General features: G+C 37.4%; 1 protein-coding gene across 9 annotated transcripts in view; it reads right to left on the bottom strand.

Moving 5' to 3' along the window:
• Positions 1 to 21,693, bottom strand: part of TSGA10 (testis specific 10) — a 188,743-nt gene extending 167,050 nt beyond the window's left edge. For 2 of the 9 annotated variants that reach the window (XR_015725126.1, XM_045771868.2), the window contains exons 1-3: positions 21,224 to 21,340; positions 13,557 to 13,685; positions 3,760 to 3,975 (exon numbers count right to left, since the gene is read on the bottom strand). Coding sequence is in view for 1 of the 9 variants with exons in the window: in XM_045771868.2 (XP_045627824.1) it covers positions 3,760 to 3,975; positions 13,557 to 13,685; positions 21,224 to 21,280 (402 nt within the window). In the remaining 8 variants the exon portion in view is untranslated. Of the gene's footprint in view, positions 1 to 3,759; positions 3,976 to 13,556; positions 13,686 to 16,895; positions 21,197 to 21,223; positions 21,343 to 21,486 lie in introns of those variants that run through there. The other 7 variants (XR_015725131.1, XR_015725129.1, XR_015725127.1 and 4 more) reach the window with 7 other exon arrangements.
• Positions 21,694 to 21,703: the final 10 nt, after the last annotated feature.

Below are 21,703 nucleotides of genomic sequence, written 5' to 3'. Positions count from 1 at the left end.
AAAAGATTTTATTTATTTATTTGTCAGAGAGAGAGAGAGCACAAGCAGGGAGAGTGGCAGGCAGAGGGAGAAGTAGGCTCCCCTCCAAGTAAGGAGCCTGATATGGGACTGGATCCCAGGACCCTGGGAGCTCAAGGCTTAACCAACGGAGCCACCCAAGCATCTCAGTAATTTTTATTATTAAGACTGAACTTAATTTAACACTAAACTGTTAATGAAGGATAACTATTCTTAAAAAAACAGTACAAACAAAAGAGTTTATTGAGAAATGTTTAAAATATTCAAGCTACTTTTAAATGTCCTTCAAATACTTTAGTAGCAACCATTACAAGGAAAATAATTCACAAGTTAAAACAAATCATTCTCATCTAATCCCTCAGGGCCTCTTCCAGGTAACACTGTTAAAGAAGACTGTGTCCTGGGACGCCCGGGTGCTGCAGTCAGCTAGGCGTTGGACTCTTGGTTTCAGCTCAGGTCCGGTGATCTCACAATCGTGAGATCAAGCCCTGCACTGGGCTCTATGCTGAGCAGAGTCTGTCTGGGATTCTCTCTCCCTCTGTCCCTCCCGCTCATGCTGTCTTCTCTCACTCTCTCTAAAATAAATACATAAATCTTAAAAAAAAAAAAAAAAAAAAGAAAGAAAGAAAGAAGGTCTGTGTCCTTAAAGTAAGAAACTTCACATATTTCAATATTCCATTACTCAGACTTTTCACTAATTCAGGATTGTTTATCCTTTACACCATTTAAATAAGCAAAATTACTGCATATAAACAAATACCATCCTACAGTTTATTAACTAGGCTCTTATATTTCAAATTACTGTAACAGATAATGCCTTCAATAATACTTATGTTCTCAGCCTGATCATTTAAGGGTTTTATCATATGCTACCAAAAGTATGCTTTATGATGTGCTACTAAGAGTACGTTAAAAGGTTGTTTAAGAAATAACATGGAGGGGGGCGCCTGGGTGGCACAGCGGTTAAGCGCCTGCCTTCGGCTCAGGGCGTGATCCCGGCGTTACGGGATCGAGCCCCACATCAGGCTCCTCTGCTATGAGCCTGCTTCTTCCTCTCCCACTCCCCCTGCTTGTGTTCCCTCTCTCGCTGGCTGTCTCTATCTCTGTCAAATAAATAAATAAAATCTTTAAAAAAAAAAAAAAAAAAAGAAAAGAAATAACATGGAGGGGCGCCTGGGTGGCACAGCGGTTAAGCGTCTGCCTTCGGCTCAGGGTGTGATCCCGGCGTTATGGGATCGAGCCCCACATCAGGCTCCTCTGCTATGAGCCTGCTTCTTCCTCTCCCACTCCCCCTGCTTGTGTTCCCTCTCTCACTGGCTGTCTCTATCCTGTTGAATAAATAAAAATCTTAAAAAAAAAAAAAAGAAATAACATGGAACAACAATAAGCTTTAGGAAACTACCTTATTACAGACAATTTACTAATCTGGTGATTAATAAAATCAAGACAAAGGAGCACATTCACACATTATCATTTAAAAATTCAATAGGTTGATTTTGGCTTTGAAATACATTGTATCTTGCTCATAAGCCACTAGGCAATAATGAGAAATGAAACTGTCTTCATTTTTATAACTCTGTGAAGTTATAATATAACTTCCATCATTTATTACATTAAAATGTTTCCAGTATTTACTATTTTATTTTCTATTTCTAGGTAACAAATTACCCTAAACCTTAATGGCCTCAGATGTCAAACATTTGTATCTCATAGTTTCAAGTATAGCTTAGTTAAAATATAAGTCAAAATTTATAATATGTGAATTCTTATTTTATTGTTCCTAGTTTCTAAATTTAACGGCAGAGTACTAAAAACTCAAACAAGAAATAAAATGTTTATCAAAATATCATAAAGCTACACTAATTAAAATAACGAGATAGTGGCACAGAAAATAGCACATGAATCCATGAAATCAAACAATGCAGAAACATATTCATGGGGGTGCCTGGGTGGCACAGCGGTTAAGCGTCTGCCTTTGGCTCAGGGCGTGATCCCGGCGTTATGGGATCGAGCCCCACATCAGGCTCCTCTGCTATGCGCCTGCTTCTTCCTCTCCCACTCCCCCTGCTTGTGTTCCCTCTCTCGCTGGCTGTCTCTATCCTGTCGAATAAATAAATAAAATCTTTTAAAAAAAAAAAAAAAGAAACATATTCATGAACATATGAGAATTCAGCAGTTATTAAAATGGCATTTCAAATCAGTGACTAAAGAAAGGGCTATCCAACCCTACCTCATCCTAGAACAAAAAGAAATTCCAGAAGGATTAAAACTTTAAAATAAATTTTTAAAGTATTAAAAGAAACTGTAGAAAATATTCTTATAGTTTTTGAGGTGAGAAGATCTTCCTAAACAAGAATCAAAACTAGGTGGAGAACAGAGGATTTTTAGGGCTGTGAAATTATCCTGCATGATACTGTAACAGTGGATACATTTCATTCTACATTTGTCCGAATTCGTCAAACATGTAACATCGAGTGTGAACCCTAATGTAAACTATGGACACTAGGTGATAATGATGAGTCAATGTAGGTTCATCAATTTTAACAAAGGTACCACTTTGGTGGGGGATGTTGCTAATAGGGAGGCTGTCCATGTGTAGGGACAGGAGGTATATGGGAACTACCTTCTGCTTAATTTTGCTATAAACCCAAAACTGCTCTAAAAATAAAGTCTATTGAAATTTTTAAAAAGGGGGAGAACCTCAGAAAATAAAAAAAATCAAAACTCAGAAGTCAGTAAAGATTGGCAAATTTTACTACACAGAAATTTAAAACTTTGATTAAAAAACTTTTTTAAAGTGTGAAATATATTGTGTGTGTGAAAATAGAAAAAAAGCATGGAAATATATATATCATCTATTTGTTGGTAGATATCTCTGCAGTAGAGAGAATTAGGAAGGGAGAGAAATGTCCTATATACAGAACATTCCTGTCTTTCTTTAAAATTTTTATTTAAATTCTAGTTAGTTAACATATTGTATAATATTGGTTTCAGGAGTAGAATTTAGTGATTCATCACTTATATGTAACACCCAGTGCTCATCATAACAAGCGACTTCTTTAATACCCATCATCCGTTTAGCCCACCCCCCACCCACCTTCCTCCATCAACCTTCAGTTTGTTCTCTGTCATTAAGAATCTTGTAGGATATACTTCCCTCTCTCTTTTTTTCCCCCCTTCCCACATGTTCATCTGTTTTATTTCCTAAATTCCACATATGAATGAAATCATGTAATATTTGTCTTTCTCTGACTTACTTTGCTTAGCATAATACCCTCTAGTTCCATCCATGTTGTAGCAAATGGCAAGATTTCATTCTGTTCGATGGTTGAGCAATCTTCCATTGTATATATATATATGCCACATCTACAGAACATTCCTAGTGCCTGAAGTTTTTACCATGGCAACATATTACTTAGGGAATTTTTCGAGCAAAACTTTTTAAAAAGAAATAAAATGTGCAATACAATATAATTTAATCCTTAGAGTAGACATTTAAATGTAATGTCAACTCTAAAACACTGTCAAATGATATGTCGTTTTTTTCCATTCAATAATTACATGACGTTTAAAGTAGAATTAAAATCCTGATCAGTAGTTAAATGCTAATTAGAATTACTGCAGTGATCACTACATGCAGTAGAAATACTGCATCATTATGTTATATACACCTTGAGCTAGTATAATGCTATATATCAGTTATAACTCAATAAAAAATCCTATCAGTGGTAAATATAATACCTTTGCTTCTTCAAGTTCTTTGCTGGCGGTATCCACCACAAAATTTTTCTCTTTTTCTAGTTGCTCTGCTAGTTGGTCAATTTTAATCAATTCTTTACAAAGATGCTCATTGTGGCTGGTTAAATCATCTACTTGACTGCTTACCACCTCCTTACTATCCAAGAGTTTCCTAACATATTCTTCCAAGCCATGATTTGTCTGTTTGAGATCTTCAATCTGTTATAATGAGAAAGAAAATAAACATATTAAAATATTTCTTTTGCTTCTCTCTGAGGAGAACAAGCAGGTGACTGGAATCAGGAAAGGAGGTTTGCTTCCCTGGAAGGACAGCTAACTATATATATATTTTTTTCACTTTCTGAATTTTGAATCATGTGAATGTAATACCTATCTGAAAAAATAAATGAAAATTTAAAGGTTTATAGCTACATCTTCCAAGACAATTTATAATTAATAAACTTAATTACTATTAATTTTTAGCCAAAACTATTAGAAAAATGGCCAAATATTTATATATGCACAAAAGAAACCAGTCTTGAAATTACTTAATTTTAATAATTAATATCAATTAGATGTTCTTCAGAATTAAATTTCTAATTATTGTTACCAAAATGTTAACTCTTTAAAAAAAGTTATTTTGAACATATCAATAACTTACTTGACTAAGCTAAATAACAAATCAATCAAGTATTTGCTGACTAATATGGAGGACCACAGCTTTCCTTCCCAGCCTACTATCAAACCATCAACGGATGAAGAAAAGGGCCTTTTCTATCACGGAGGTATCCAAATGCCTTTAAAGGAAAAAATATATATTAGACCCATTGAAAATGATTATATGTCAGGACACATGGTGAATGATTTAACTAAAATTTCCTTTTATGCCTTGGCCTCGAGGAATTTTAAAGCCTACCTGCAACCCACCTCTAGCAACTAGCACAGAACCTATGTGCAATATTTTCCTGTCTGCTATTCTTGTCCCATGCTTTCATTAAGCTTTTTCCCCCTATTCTTATTAGCTAAGCTATTTTTATTTCTTGTATCTTTTTTAAAACTATAGGATGTGGGATAAACACACATAAACTTCAATTTATCTATCCATATGTCTTTTTATCTTTGTTCATGGCTTCCACAGTGCCACATTTCTGAGCAATAAGACCATACTAAAAATGTTTGCTAACTTTCCACTGCACCTGAGAGGTTAAATGCTTTTCCTCTCTGTGCTCCCATAAAGCCTCTTACAGAGTTTAATCTTGATATTCTATAACACATGTTATTTGTTTACCTCCCTGTCTCCCTCCCACTACATTCTAAGCAACTTTGAAGGGATTGTCTCTGACTTCGGTATTAACACACCTCTCACTTCTGTATCATTTACTATATATCTAGCTATAATGCTCAAATTATTTTTAAATGAATAAATAAAACAAATTATAAACACTCACTCTCCTCACCTCTAACATCAAACCCTACTACTTTTACCAAATTCCAAGACACAAGTACTTTAGAAGAGGCAGTTTCAAGTGGAAGAAAGGATGTAGGCTTTGGAATTAGGCAGACAGGTTCAATCCTGTTGTAGTTCTTTACCAGTTACTTAATCCTGACAATTTGCCGTATTTTCTTGATCCTACGAGATGCATTTAACTTCAGAAAAAAAAAAATGGAAGCCTCTTGACTTTCATCTGCTAAATGGAGAGAATACCTACAATTTGCAGGGTTGTAGTCAGGTATAAACGTTCAAATAAAATTTCTGGCAGATGACAGGTACTCAAAAAGTAGCTTTAAAAAAAACTTTTATTTTGAAATAACCAAAGACTCATAGGAAGTTACAAAGTGTACAAAAGGATCTCCTGGGCCCTTAACCCACTTTCCCCAATAGTTCCATCTTAAATAATTGTAGTACAGTATCAAACTCAGAGATTTGACATTGGTACAACGTGATCCCATATATAGACTGCTGTAGTCAGCATCTCAGTAAGATACAGAATTATTCCATAACCACAAAGATTTCCCTCCTGTTACCCTTTTTATAGTCACAGCCTCTCCCCTCCCCATCCTTAACTCTCAGCAACTACTAATCTCTATAATTTTGTGTTTTCAGGAATGTTATATAAATAAAATCACGTGATAAAGACCATAGAATGTGATCTTTTGACATTGGCTTTTTCACTCAGCACAATGCCATTGAGATCTATCCAAGTTACATGGATCAGTTGTTCATTCTTTTTTGTTGCTGAGTAATATTCCATGGTATGGATTACCAGTTTGTTTAATCATTTACTGACTAAGGGAAATTGTAGTTGTTTCCAGTCTTTATGACAAATAAAGCTGCTATGAACAATCATATACAGGTATTTGAATGGACATAAGTTTTCATTTCTCTGGCATACCCGGGAGTGCAACTGCTGGGCTGTATGATAAATATACATTTAGGTTATAAAGAACTAAACTATTTTCCAGAGTGGTTATACCATTTCCCATTCCTACCAGGAATGTTTGAGTGATCTGGTTTCTCCTCATCCTTGCCATCACTGGGTATTGCCACTATTTCTAATCTTAACCGTTCTTATAGGTGTGCATTGTTTTTTCATCTTGGTCTTAATTTGCATTTCCCTGACGTTTAGTAAGGATGAACATCTTTTTATGCGCTTATCAACATATATCCTTCTATGAAATATCTATCTCTTCACATCTTCTGCTCATTTTCTAATTGGATTGTTCCTTTTTACTGCTGAGTTTTAAGAATTCATGTATTCTACATATGATTCTTCTGGCAGAAATATGGTTTGTAGCTTGTTTTTTCATCATGTTAAAAGGGTTTTCCACAAAGCAAAAGATTTAAATTTTTATGAAGTCCAAATTATCAATTTTTCTTTTATGAATCATGCTTTTGATGTCACATCTAAGAACACTTCACCAAGCCCATGATCCTGAAGATTTTCTATATTAACCTAAAAAAATTCCATAGTTTTATGTTTTACATTTAAATCTATGATTCATTTTGAATTAATTTTTGTGTAAGGTGTGAGGTTTCGGTCTAGATTCATTTTCTTCCCTAAAAGATATCCAATTGTTTCAGCACCATTTGTTGAAAAGACTATCTTTCCTGCATTAAACTGCATTTGAGCTTCTGTCAAAAACCTTTTGGCTTTGTGTAAGACTATTCTGGATTCTCTATTCTGGATCATTGATCTGTGTCTATCCCTCTAGTAATACCAAACAGTCCTAACTACTGTAGTTATTAAGCTTCGAAATGAAAGAGAATGACTCTTCCCACTTTATTATTCTTTTCAAAATTGTTTTTGCTGGGGTTTTGATGAGAATTGCATTAAACGTATACTGATTTGAAGAGAACTGACATCTTTACTACGTTGAGGCTTCCAATCCATGAACATGATGTTGCTCCATTTGTTTAGATCTTCTTTGATTTCTTTCATTAGCATTTTGTCATTTTCAGATTATAAATTCATACTTAGTTTTTTAGATTGACATCTAAGGATTCCATTTGCTATTTGAGTGACTGTAAATGATATTGCATTTTCTGATTCCCACATGTTAATTGCTAATATACAGAAAGAAAACAAATATGTATGACTTGTGACCTTGATGAACTCGTTTACTAACTCTAGTTTTGTACTGTAGATTTTATGAGACTTTATAGGTAGAAGATCATGTCATCTACAATTGGGGATAGTTTTATTTCTTCACTTCCGATTTGTATGCCCTTCAACCTTTCAACCTACATGTATCATTATATTTGAAGTGAATTTCTTACAGACAGCATAAAGCTAGATCAGGTTTTTTAATCCAGTCTACTAGTCTCTTTTAATTGGTATATTTAGACTTTTATATTAAGATTCAAGTGTGAATCAACTATACTTCAAAAAAAAAAAGATTTAAGTGTGACTTCTGTTTGGTTGTTTCTGTTTTGTTTTTCCTGACTTCCTGTGGGTTACTTGAACTTTTTTTTAAAATTCCATTTTGACTATCTATAGTGTTTTTGAGAACTGTCTTTGCATAGCTTTTTAGTGTAATTTATTTGTAACTCAGCTCAAGTGAAGTGTAGAAACCTCATTTCCCTTTATACCCCTTATATTCCTTTACCCTCCTCTACTAATAAAATAATTATTTAAATATTTCATCTACATCCATCGAGAACTACGTTTGAAAAACATAATTTAGAAGAAAAAAAAGGAAATTATATTGCATTTAGCCATATTCTTGTCTTTCTTTCCTATTCTTCCAAGATTCTTTTATCACTTCCTTCCTAGCTAGAGAAATTCCTTTAGCTATTCTTTTGGATAGTTCTGCTGGCAACCAATTTTCTTAGTTTTCTTCATCTGAGAATGCCTTGATTTTCCATTCATTTCTGAAGGATACTTTCACTGAATACAGAATACTGGGTTTTCTTCTAGCATTTAAAAAATGTTGTTTCACAGGTGCCTGGGTAGTGCAGTCGTTAAGCGTCTGCCTTCGGCTCAGGGCGTGATCCCGGCGTTCTGGGATCGAGTCCCACATCGGGCTCCTCCGCTGGGAGCCTGCTTCTTCCTTTCCCACTCCCCTGCTGTGTTCCCTCTCTCACTGGCTGTCTCTCTGTCACATAAATAAATAAAATCTTTAAAAAAAAAATGTTGTTTCACTTCCTTTCAACCTCCATGTTTTCAGATCTGCTGTTATTTGAATTGGTGTTCACCTATAAGTAACGAACTGCTACTTTCAGGATTTCTTTTTTTGTCTTTAGTTTTCACAAGTTTGAATACAGGGTGTCCTGGCATGGGTTTCTTTGCGATTCCTGGTAGGTGTTCACTCACCTTCTTTAATCCATCTTAAGCCTTTTGCCAAATTTGGAGAATATTTAGCCATTATTGCTCTGAATATTTTTTCAGTCCCATCCTCTCTCACCTTTCTTTCTGGGACTCCAGTGATCTAAATATTAGACCATTTGTTATAGTCTCACCTGTCCCTGAGCCTCTCTTCACACTTTTTCAATCCATTTTCTCTCTGTTTAGATTAGGTTATTTCTATTTTCTATTCTCATGTTCACCAATTCATTCCTCTCTCCTTTCCATCCTGTTGTTTGAGAACACTGAGTTTTTAATTTGTTACTGTATTTTTTAAAAAATTTTTCATTGTGGTAAAACATACATAGACTTACCATTCTAACCACTCCTAAGCGTGCAATTTGCTGGCATTAAGTACATCCACAATATTGTGCAACCATCCCACATCCATTTCCAGAACTTTTTTATTATCCCAAACAGAAAGTCTACCCACTAAACAATAACTCTATGAATTTGCCTATTCTAGGTACCTCATATTAGTGGAGTCACATATTTGTCCCTCTGTGCCTAGCTTATTTCACTTAGCATAATGTTTTCAAGTCTCACCCATGTTGCAGTCTTGCATCAGAATTTTGTTATTTTTTAAGGCTGAATATTCCATTATATATACTCACCACATCTTGTTAAGCATCTATTGATGGACATCTAGGTTGCTTCCACCTTTTGGCCATTGAAAATCATGCTGCTATGAACGTCAGTGTATAAGTATCTGACTTACTACTATTAATCTTTTGGGGCTATATCTACGAGTGGAATAGCTGGATCATATGGTAATTCTACATTTAATTTTTACAGAACTGCCCAACTTTTTCCACCATGGTGCACCATTTTACATTCCCACTTACAACGTACAAGGGCTCCAGTTGCTCCACAACCTCACCTGCACTTGTTATTTTCTGTTTTGATAATAGCCATCCTAAAAGGTATTAAGTGATACCTCATTGTGGTTTTGATTTGCATTTCCTGAATGGATGATGAGGTTGACCATCTTTTCATTTGCTTACTTGCCATCCGTATATCTTTGGAAAAATGTCTATTCAAGTCCTTTGCCCACTTTTGAATTGGGTTGTTTTGTTTTTTGATTGTTGAGTTGTAAAGTTCTTTATATATTCTCAATATTAGTCCCTTATCAGATATATGATTTGGAAATATTTTCTCCCATGCATTTTTAATAGACTTTATTTTTTTTAAGATTTTATTCAACTATTTAAAAGGGAGTGCGTGGGCGTGCGCAAGTGAGCCTGTTCAGAGAAGGGGAAAGGGAGAAGCAGACTCCCTGCTGATCAGGGAGCCGGATGCAGGGCTTGATCCCAGGTCCCCGGGATCATGACCTGAGCTGAAGGCAGATGCTTAATCGACTGAGCCACTGAGGCACCCCTAGACTTTATTTTTTTAGAGCAGTTTTAGGCTTACAGAAAAGTTAATCAGGAAGTATAGAGAGTTCCCACATACCCCTTTTCCCCACCCGACACAGTTTCCCATCTTATTTATATCTGTTATTAGTATGGTATATTTGCTACAATTATGAGCATTGACACATTAAAGTCCAGAGTTAATATTAGGGTTTACTCTTTGGGTTGTAGATTTATGGGTTTTGACAAATGCTTAGTGACATGTATCTACTATTTCTGTATCATACAGAATAGTTTCACTGCCCTAAAAAAACCTGTGCTCCATTCACTCCTCCCACCATTCCTTTCTCCAAATCCCTGGCAATAAGTGATCTTTCTAATGTCTGTTTTTTCTTTTCCAGAAGGTCAAATAGTTGGAATCACAAAGTATGTAACGTTTTTAATTAGCTTTTCTCACCTAGCAATTTGCTTTCAAGGTTCCTTCGTGTCTTTTTGTGGCTTGATAGCTCATTTCTTTTTATCAGTGAATAATATTCCATTGTACAGATAATACCACAATTTATCTATTCACCTACTGAAGAACATCTTGGTTGGTTCCAAAATTTTCACTTGGTTCTTCTTTATATCTTTTATTTCTTCAATGAGATTTTCTAGCTTTGTGTTTGTTTTAAACATGGTCAGAACTGCTTGAAGTATTTATATGTTAAATGATTTAAAATTCTTGTGAGATAATCTCAATTTAATCTCTGTGTTGGCATCTCTTGGTTGTCTTTTCTCGTTAAGGTTGAGATATTCCTGATTTTTGAGGTAAGAAGAGATTTTTTTCATTGAGCTATGCTCTTGTGTTTTAGTAGGCTTCTTGTCACACTTCCTGTGACTTTAGTTCCAGCTAATAAAGGGGGACGTTACCTTCTTATTGCTAGGTGTAGATGGAAGTCCAATTTCTCTACTAGGCCTCTGTTGAACCTAGGGAGGACTGGTTTCCTTGTTACTGCTAGGCAGGGATGGGAATTCAGGGTCCCCACCAGGCTTTTGCTGACACCACCACAGTAAGGAAGAATACAGGCAGGCACCTCGTTACTGTTCCCATGTGTCCTCTACCACCACTGTGGGGGGTGGACTTGTTACAGCTAGGAGGTGGTGGAAGTCCTGACTCTGCATGAGGTCCCCTCTGAGACCACCTCAACAAAAAGGAAAGGGGACACCTGTTACTTTGAGTGAGGGTGGATATCTAGGCTCTTCATGTGGTCTTTGCTGACACTAAGTGGTTGTGGGGAGTACTTACTGCCTCGTGGGTGCAAAAGTCTTGGCTCCCCAGCATGCCTCTTTGATACTGCCTTGGTGGGATGCGGGGGCTTGGAGGGTGGGCCATGAGTTATGGCTGTGACAAGGACTCCTTGTCACAGCCTGACAAGGGTGGAAGTCTAGGCTCTTTACTCAGATTTTGCCAGCAGGAGTGGGGCTACAGTTTTTTTCATGTTATTTGAGCAGGCAGTCATTGTCCAAAAATAGTCTGCATTAGAAACAGATACATAAATACTGACGACAAAATGATGGTTGCTAGAGGGGAGGAAGATGGGAAAAATGGGTGAAGGGGAATGAGAGGTATAGGCTGCCAGTTACAGAATGAATAAGTCATGAGGATGAAGGGTAAAATGTAGGGAATATAGTCAATGGTATTGTAATAGCACTGTATGGTGACAGATGGCAGCTACACTTGTGGTGAGCAGAGCATAAAGCATAGAGTTGTCAAATCACTGCGCTGTACACCTAAAACTAATGTAACACTATGTGTCAACTATACTTTAATTAAAAAATTAAAAATTAAGAAATAATTAAGAGAGAAAAAAGAGGAACTTCACCAGGGAAAAGCCCAGAATATAACACTCTAATCAAGGGATCCAAATAAACATCATTAGTAATGGGACAAATTAAAATTGTATGATACTTGATAGGATGCAGTGAAAAGAACCCACCATCACTTCTGTGATATTCCTGTCTGTATTCATTTTGGAATGGCTTAATTTGTTGATTCTGTGTTAAGGTCTCTCACTAAGTGAAAAGAGTCAATCAGGGTGACAGTCACCACAGGAAGGTTTAAGTGGGGCTGGAGAATCCACTTCCAAACTTACCCAACATAGTTGGTAAGCCTCAGTTTCTCACTGGCTACTGGCTACTTCAGTTCCTTTCCACATGGGCCTATCCACAGAGCTGCTCACAATGTGGAAACTTGCTTCCCACAGAGCAAGTGATCCAAGAGATCACCTCATAACTTAATCACTTCTGCTCTATGCTCTTGGTCACAAAGACCAATTCTGGTACCATGTGCAAGGAGACTGTATTAGAGTGTGAGTAAAGGAGGTGGGATGAATTTGAAAGCTGGCTTCTACAAACCCAAAGGTTCATAACATAAAGATAATCGTAACAAACCCAAATCAATGGTCATTCTACAAAATAACTGGCCTGTATTCTTCAAAGTGTTATGGTCATGAAAATCAAGGAAGAATGTTCCTAAATGAAGAACATGAAGGAACACAGTAACTAAACGCAATGTGTGAAGCTGGATTAGATCTTTTTGTTATTGAAGACATTATCGGACAATTGGCAAAAACTTGAAGGGGGTCAAGGGATTAGCTGGAAGCAATGTATTGAGGTTCATTTCCTGATTTTACCAGATTGTATTGTGATCTTATAGGAGAGTTTTCCTTTTTATTGGAAATACCCACTCAAATGTTAGAGATATCAGGACATCAGGTCTGCAACTTACTCTCAAAAGGTTTGGGGTTGGGGGGGGGATATTCTTTGTTCTGCAATTGCGACTTTAGATAACTCTGCGATTGTTTCCAAATTAAAAATGTATATAAATTATAAAGACCTAGGACAGAAAAAAGGGGGGGGTAGCCCTTTTTTTGTCTGCATCCACTGTTGTTTCTAGATGCCAGTTTTTCTAGCACTCTATCTGAGATATGTGGAGCAAAAGGAAAACCCAGGAATTCACTAAGATGTCACTTATTGTATGCTGAGGTCCCTAACCAGTCTTCGTTTTCCTGCCCACCTTTCAGAATGTCCTTATGTTTGTTTTATAACAAAATGTTCAGCATTTTTAGTTGTACTTAGTGAGACTAATAGGGTAAAGTAAGTCTACTCTGTCTTCCTAAAAGAGGAAGTTTCTTTTAATAGCCTTCATTAGTAGCCTACCACAGGTCAGGCTCCAGGAAAACAGACAATACTGAACTTGGAGTTCAGAGAACTGGGTTCAAACCCGAGTTAACTTGGGAGTTCAAACAAATCCTACCTAGCTTTGTCACTTGTTAGTCAAATATAATTCTACAGCCTCTGGGAACTTCAGCATCCATGTCTGTAAAATCACTATTTCATAAGGTTGGAATTAAGTAAGATTATGCACTTAAAAGCATTGGATACAACACTTGCCACATAGTTTGCACTCATAGGTACCTGAATCATGTATCAAAATGATTAAGATAAAAATAGAATGATTTTAGACCCATAAAATTTCAATGAACACTGAATTAGTATTTATTCTCCATCTTCATGTTTTAAAATAGGCCCCCATCCCAAATTAATTCAGGGAAATAAATGTAACCTGTAATTTCAGTGCAGAGATGAATTTATCTTGATTTCTCACTTCTTGTTCTAGCTGGAGAGTATTCTGGTATTTTTCAGCTTCAGAAACTGGAGCCCCTAGACCAAAATCATGTTCTTTGGTGGTAACCTAGTGCAGAAAAAATGGGAATGATAGAGGCATTCAGTTTTAAAAAGTTTTGTGATTTTTCACAACAGTCAATGATATTTGGAAATTAACAGTATTCTTAGATACATTTTCAATTATTTTTAACCTTGCCTGACCAGCTAAGAGGATTTTCATCAAGCTTTACTTTCTTAAAATCCCATGTTATGAAATTTTTTTCTGTGTTTCCCAAAGATAAAACTACAATATTAAACATGCTTTTCAAAAAAAAAAAAACCAAACATATCCCATCCTACCCCTTTGGTAATCACTGTTCTAAGGAAATATGGGTCATCAGGAAATTATGTAGACTACTTCTAGGCCTGTGTTGTCCAATATAATAGCTACTAGCTACCTATTGATTGCTGCTTTCGTATATTAACAAAAAGGTTTGCTACCCATATCACAAAGGGCTAACTTCCCTAATATAGAAATAATTCATACAAATAAAAAGGGAAATGAAATACCCTAATAGAAAAATTGGCAAAGAATATGGATATTTCACAGAAAGGGCTTTTAAACAGATTTAAAGATATTCAATCTCACAAATTAAAACACCAAGATACTGTTTTTGAACCTCACATTGACAAGGATCCGAAAGCTGGACATATAATTTAACATTCGTATACATCACTGGTGGCAGTGTAAATTGATATAATATTTCTAGAGAACAATTGTGCAAAATCTAGCAACATTACAAATGCACATAGCTTCTGTACAAATAATTCCACTTTTAGGGACTTTCCCTAAATATCTATTTGCACATATGCAAAATAACATGTTAAAATATTTTTCACTTTAGCATACTATACTTACTAGTCCACCTGTGCTTTTTTACATGACAATGTATCTCAGAAATTGTGTAATTTAGGGAAATAATTTGTTCTTTCCCTGAATCAAGGTTGCCATTATGCTAAGGAAGAGAGAATTTGCTATAAGTATCCTAGATCTCTCCTGGCAACACAGATGCTATTCTCCAAAATCTAGCATTTGGGAAATTATAGGATCAGGATGCCCTAGTCTTTGACCTTGTATTACACCTTGTACAATCCAGCATTTAGCAGTCTGACAGGCTTATTTTCCTTCTTCCCTTTCCCTAAACCAGATATAAATCTGCTTTTCTGTTCTTCATTCCAGCAGTTACTACCTCACCTGGAATTTCAGCACTAGGTCTCACAGAGTATTTCTAAATTATGAATCATTTAGGCATGTACAGGTATGCCAAAATCCTAAGTATCTTTTCTTATGTAGTTTCTGTTAAAAAATGTGTACCTATATGCTGGCTAACTGAACATAATAATTTTTTAAAAAATGTGTTCCTAGTCATGAACACTTGACTTAGAATAACAGATTCAGACTGTACACCATAATAGTACTTTTCAAATCTTAACTGAACATATGAATCATTAGGAATTTTCTTATTCACAGTAAGCTTGAAATACTGCATTTCTAAAAATGCTGCTCAGTAATTCCTTACTTGGCTAGTACAGAGAATACACTTTGAATAGCAAGGATCCCCCCTCCCCCCCCCAAAAAAAAATAGCAAGGATCTCTTCAACGGAAGTTGTAACCTGCCACGCACTCAGAATTCTTCATAATTTGGTCACCTCCTACTTCTCCAAACTTATCTCCTAGTTGATACCTCCAAGAATACCTCTATAAAAGACAAACTATTCTCTATATTCTTTAGACATAGGCTCATATTATCATTATAGAAATACATTAACTTTTGTTCATGAGCCTTGCCCTTTTCTCCATTTAATTAAAGACAATTCTGAGGCTCAGCTTGAATTCCATATTCTCTTAGGAAGTGTTCTCAATATTCTCCATCAAACAGTGATCGCTTCTTCATTGAGACTTCTGTATATATTGGTTACAGAATAAACTGTGTTGCAATTTATTTTTTCTGGATGGGTATTCCACACACAATTATTAGAATCTTAAGAACAAGCAATGTCCTAGAGCTCTCTGTATTCCTACCAACCTGCACAGAATTCTTTGCATAACAGGAAAGTGCCAATAAAAATTTATATAGATTGATAATAAAGGAATGTACAAAAGCAGATAAAATTGAACTTTCCTTCTTCTCCTTGGTAAACTGAACAGTCAGGTAGAGGTTCTATAAAATTACCTATCAAGTTACACTAGAAATGAAAAGTAGGGGGGCGCCTGGGTAGCGCAGTCGTTAAAGCGTCTGCCTTCGGCTCAGGGCGTGATCCTGGCGATCCAGGATCGAGTCCCACATCAGGCTCTTCCGCTGTGAGCCTGCTTCTTCCTCTCCCACTCCCCCTGCTGTGTTCCCTCTCTCGCTGGCTGTCTCTCTGTCACATAAATAAATAAAATCTTTAAAAAAAAAAAAAAAAAGAAAAGTAGGAAGAGGCCAAAAGTCTACCTGACAATTGTGAACAACTGAGTGGCAATATTAGAGTTGCTACTTGCTCTGCACTAGCTTTCGAGGCAAATGAAAATGGAGAGAAATCAGTGTATCTGAAATGCCCATATCTCTCCAGCCAGGTTCCCCGCCTCAGAATTACTGAGCAGCATTTTTAGAAATGCAGTATTTCAAGCTTACTGTGAATAAGAAAATTCCTAATGATTCATATGTTCAGCTGCAAATCACCACATTCCCACTATCTCGATCTAAACCGAACTTGTGTTCCTTTACAGATCTCAGAGAATGCAAGTAAAAGTACTTTGGAAGCAGCAAACTGTTATGATAAAAACCCAAGCTAGAATCACAATCATTCTCAATGAGGAAGCAACGCAGAATAAGAGTTTGAATTTGTTCTTTAGCATCAGACTGCTTATATTCATAAGCTTATATTCATAAGCTTCTTAGCTGCAATGACCATGAGCAAGTTACTTCTCTGGCCACAGCCTCATCTATAAAATAGGAATGATAATAGTACTTGCCTCTGAGAGCTGTTGTAAGGAGTAAATGACTTACAGTAAAGCATTTTAGAACACTACTTGGCAAGAAGTGCTATATATATTATTGGCCATCAAGTCCTATTAATCTTTTCACTAAGATTGCTCTGAAGTGCATTTCTTCTATCCCCACTGTCACTGTTTCAGTTTATACTTTCAGATTTTAACAGTCACATTTACTCACTTGTCAAACAAATGTATAAATAGGTAGAATAAGAATGAACCAATATTAGATTCTGGGGATAGAAAGGTAGAAAACAGGGGTACCTGGGTGGCTCAGACGGTTAGCGTCCGACTCTTGATTTCAGCTCAGGTCACCATCTCAGGGTTGTGTAATTGAGCCCCATGTCAGGCTCTGAACTGAGCGTGGAGTCTACTTGAGATCCTCTCTCCCTCTCCTCCTCCCTCCTCGCTCTACCCTCCCCCCTTTCCCTCTCTCTTTTCCTCTTAAAAAAAAAAAGAAAGAAAGAAAGAAAAAGAAACATGGAAAACAAATAAAAACCTACAATCTCAACCCTCAATGGGTCTAGGGAAATCCAGAACAAATAAATCAGAAATTACAGTATGACAGGATTAGTGCCATATCAGAGGAATGCACACGTATGCTAAGGGAATATAGAGAAAAAGACTACAAAAAAAGTAGTTTTGATTTCAACTTCCCCCAAAAAAGACTTAGGATGTATTTTCCATATTCCCCCAAAACTATGAATATACTCCTACTGGAGCACTTAACACATCGTATTGTGTCTACGGAATGTCCAGAGCCATCACAACTTTAACATGTCTAAAACGGTCCTCTTAAGTCCCCCACTTGCACCCCTGCTCTCAACCCTGCCTTCACTACATTACGTTCCTTCCCAGTCCTTCCCATGTCAAATGCACCACCATTTGTGCAGTGCCCAAGGGATTGTCTTTGTTTCCCCTTTCCTAACCCCCAACAATGAATCCTCTTAGTTCTAAATATTTCCCAAATCCATCCACTTCTCAACATGCTTATTACCACCTCCATATTCATCTCCCACATGATTACTGGGACAGTTCCCTAAGTGGTCTTCATGCTTCTACTATGGCTCCCTACAACTTTTTTTCCAAACTGAAATCAAAACTATCACTTTAAATAGTGAGATCCTGCTCAAAACACTCCAATGGCTTCCCACTGTACTTAGAATAAAAATCCAAGCTTTTTAAGGTCCTACATAATTTGGCCCCTGCCTTCACTTTTTTTTTTTTTTAAGATTTTATTTATTTATTTGACAGAGAGAGAGACAGCCAGTGAGAGAGGGAACACAAGCCGGGGGAGTGGGAGAGGAAGAAGCAGGCTCCCAGCGGAGCAGGGAGCCGGATGCGGGGCTCGATCCCAGGACCCTGGATCAGGCCCTGAGCCAAAGGTAGACGCTCAACGACTGAGCCACCCACGAACCCCTGCCTTCACTTTCCTAAATAGATCTAGTACTCTCTTTTTCACCCATCAGCTTTATTGGTTTTCTTTCTGTTCCTCCACTGTGCCAATCTCATTCCACTTCAAGGTCTCTGTCCTTGCTTTCCTTCTCTTAGGAACACTCTCTTATCCAGCCCTGTGTATGACTGGCTCCTTCTCTGGTTGAAATGTTAGCAGGTCTTCCCTGACCTCTTACCTAAAGTAGCCTCTCTCCTAGATACTCTTTCATCAGGTTATTTGCACTTAACACTATTTAAAATTGTATCATTTATTTTTTCACTTGTTTATGGTCTGTCTCCCCACTACTAAAATGTAAACTCCAAGAGATCTAGGCTTTTGTCTGGTCACTGTTATATCTCTAATGCCTACAGAAGTGCCCAGCACAAAGCTGGTAGTCAATAGCACATTTTCAAAATAACAAAATTTTGATGATTTGAACAAAGTAGTTTCAAAGATACAGATGGGGTAGAAGCAAATTCAAAGAGGACTAATAAACGAGTTAATGAACAAAAGGAAATAGAAAATGTAGACTTCTTTTAGGAAGTATGATTGTGAGACGAGAAGTACAGCAAGAGGTGGAAGAAGACCACCGTTTTTGAAGGTTACTACAAAGGAGAAAACCTTGTTTCTTAATTCTCTTTATATCAGGACTCCCTTCAGAATTAAACAAAAGCCCTGAGTCCTCTCCTCAGTAAAATAAAAACACATACAGAACTTTACAAAAAATTTCAGGGGGTTGAATAACTCCCTAAAGTTCTTGTGCTCTAGGTTAAGAAGCCCTATAGTATAAACACATCAAAGATTCCTAACACATGGGTTAATGTTAACTAATGGAGAGAGGCCACTGAGCCTCTCTCCAAAGGAACGGCATGTGCACTGTCCTTTGAAACAAGAAAGAGGAAAACAAGGTCAGGTGAAGATTTCGATAAAAAGGGTAGAAATTTGAAGAAGGTCCTGCCTGGTAAAATTTTCATTTTTCATGAAATAGGAGGTAAGATCATGTCCTAAAAAGAAAAAACATCAATCTTAAGCAAAATATCATGCATATAACACATGCTCAAAAAATGTCACCAAATATTTTGATAGAATAATTAAAAATACTGGAGTATTTTATATGGGATTTTGAAATCTTGTTTTCTTTTTATAAAACTGTTTCCCAAAGTTTACATTGACAAATGCTTTGGAGTAGGAAGGAATAGCCCAACAGAAAGATGCAGAAAACCACAAAGTTTTATGAATAATTTTGAGATAGGTTTTTGTATTATAAAAATAAGTGAATAAATGTTTTGGGAATTCACTTCAAACAAAACAGTAAAGACACAACGCTTATTAACCTTACTTATGAAAAAGAAATAATCTCTCCAGTTATCCATCCAATTTTAAGCTCCTTACTTCTCTTCAATCCAGACTATTCTGTAAAGAAATCACTTGTCTTTTTAAAAGAGCATAAAACAATGGCCTTAGGAGAAGTATCATTTATCAAGACCTCTAAGAAACATACGGGGTTAAGGAGTTGTTTTCAAGAGGCTTTCCTAAACTAAAAAATATTAATAATAAACTGATGTTAATTCCATAACTAAGACAAATAGAACTACTTTAGTAACTAGCTCAATTCAAAAGATTATCATGGGGTACATGTATGAGAAAGTCCACAGCAGTGGTTCAGGTTTACCAAAAACTGTAAAAACATTAATAGTAGAGTAGGTAAACACTAAACAACAAACTAACTATAAGCAACAAGGATAAATCTTAAAAACATAACATTGAGTAAAGAAGCAAACTAGAAAGGAATACTTACTACAATTCCATTTACATAAAGTTCAAAAACAAGCCAAACTAGAATGTGCATGTTCACATACAAAGATGGTGAAACTCTAAGGAAAAGCGAGGAAGTGGTTATCAGAGAAATCAGAATGGTGGCTACATCTGCGAAGAAGAGGGAGCATGTGATGAGAAAAGAGAATGAATAACACCCGCTCAAACTGTCTCTGTATATGGAATACTCTAAAAGCAAATTACCCTAAAACTGATCTAACCAACTAAAAAAGAAGACAAAAAAGGAGCCAACGGAATCTCTACATCTGATTATACGCTGGACTATAAGCAGTGATTTTTTTCAGATAATAAACAATATAAGATATATTTTGGAAGCTGCCATTAAATAATGCCAAAGTTTATTGTTTACAATAAATATTTCATTAATATACCTTCCTAATTTATTTCTCACTAATTAAAATTGAATGGTTTAGTTCCTTGAGCAATTAAGATACAAACAAGAATCAGTTTTATCCTGAAGGCAGATTTTGAATGTGACACTTCCCATTTATGTTTATAACTAACGTAGTTTCTTCTAGTTATAAACCAATTATTATTCTATTTATTTCCTTACAGGTCAAAAAAGGGGGAAGGGGTACTTTAAGTGCTGAAAACCAGTGGAGGAAATTTAAAACAACGAATATCCTGCGATACAAGGGCCTGGAATGGAAGATGGAAAACACTGGGGTTATGTCATCTAAGCAAATCCTTCTTGAAGCCATGATCCTTGACTTTACTTTAAAAACAAACAATTACAATGTATTCCTATGCGTATTTAGGTATCAGGTCCATAATCGCCGCGGTTATTCAATTTTAGTCTCAAATATTTTTTCAAACAAAAACCAGTTTACCCTGCCTTTCCTGTGTATAATTTCTACTGAAATTACATGAGATTTTCATGCAAATACCTACATAAACTCGGCCCTTCACTTCCCAAAGTCTATAAAGAGGCTTAGAAGTGAGAGGCTGGCAGTCAGGAAGAGCAGGTTGAACTCCCAAATCTCTGACGTCCAAATTCCTCACCTCCACTTCAAGCGTTTCTAAACAGAACAGTCCCCCCAACAACCAAGCGGACAGCTGCGGCAGGAAGCGAAGCGGTCACCATAGGAACTGGGCTCAACCCTGAGCGCCCAAGAAACGACAACAGCGGCAAAGTTTGCTCCTGGAGGGCTTCCCTGGACCGCAACTCTGCCCGCTACCGTCTCTCACAGCCGGTCAAGCAGTAAATTCCCGTCTCAGAGATGACCCACAGACCCTAATCCCCGTCACACCCGCCATGTTGCAGGGCCTTCCGATACAAAAACTGCTTTAACCCAACCCGGCACATCCCTACTGCCTCTACCTGGAGCTCCGAGTCCCTCCCCGGGTTTCTCGCCCCGTCATCCTCCCCGGCGCTCATCTCGACGACTGGCAGACCTTGGCCTGCGCCAGGGATCCAGGTCCCTCCCCGTCTCCATCCTCCGCCCCTTTCCCCTCCCCTCCGACCCACAAATCGACCTGGCCCCACCCCGGGGGAGGCAGAGGAAGGCGGGACCCGGAGGGAAAGAGGCGGGGGCGGTTAGCGCCCGTCGGCGCCGCCGTCAGCCCCGCCCTCACGCTCTGTACCTGAGGGGGGCTCGTCCTCCACCTCCCCGGCGCCTTAGCTCCGCTTCCGTCCCGCGAGCCCCCAGTTCCCGTGCGCACGCGTACCTGGCTCGACCCTCCCTCTCGCGGGGACTACAAGCCGTGCGTGCGCACCCACGCACGTAGCGACGCGTACGTCCACCTGCCCGCCTTACAGGGCGCGTAGTAGAGGCCTCTTCCTGGTCCATCCGCGCCGCGC

The sequence above is a fragment of the Ursus americanus genome, chromosome 7, assembly GCF_024610735.1.
Source record: "Ursus americanus isolate L20-20 chromosome 7, mUrsAme1.1.p, whole genome shotgun sequence".
Classification (NCBI taxonomy): Eukaryota; Metazoa; Chordata; class Mammalia; order Carnivora; family Ursidae; genus Ursus; species Ursus americanus.
This window is presented reverse-complemented; position numbering and strand designations above follow the sequence as displayed.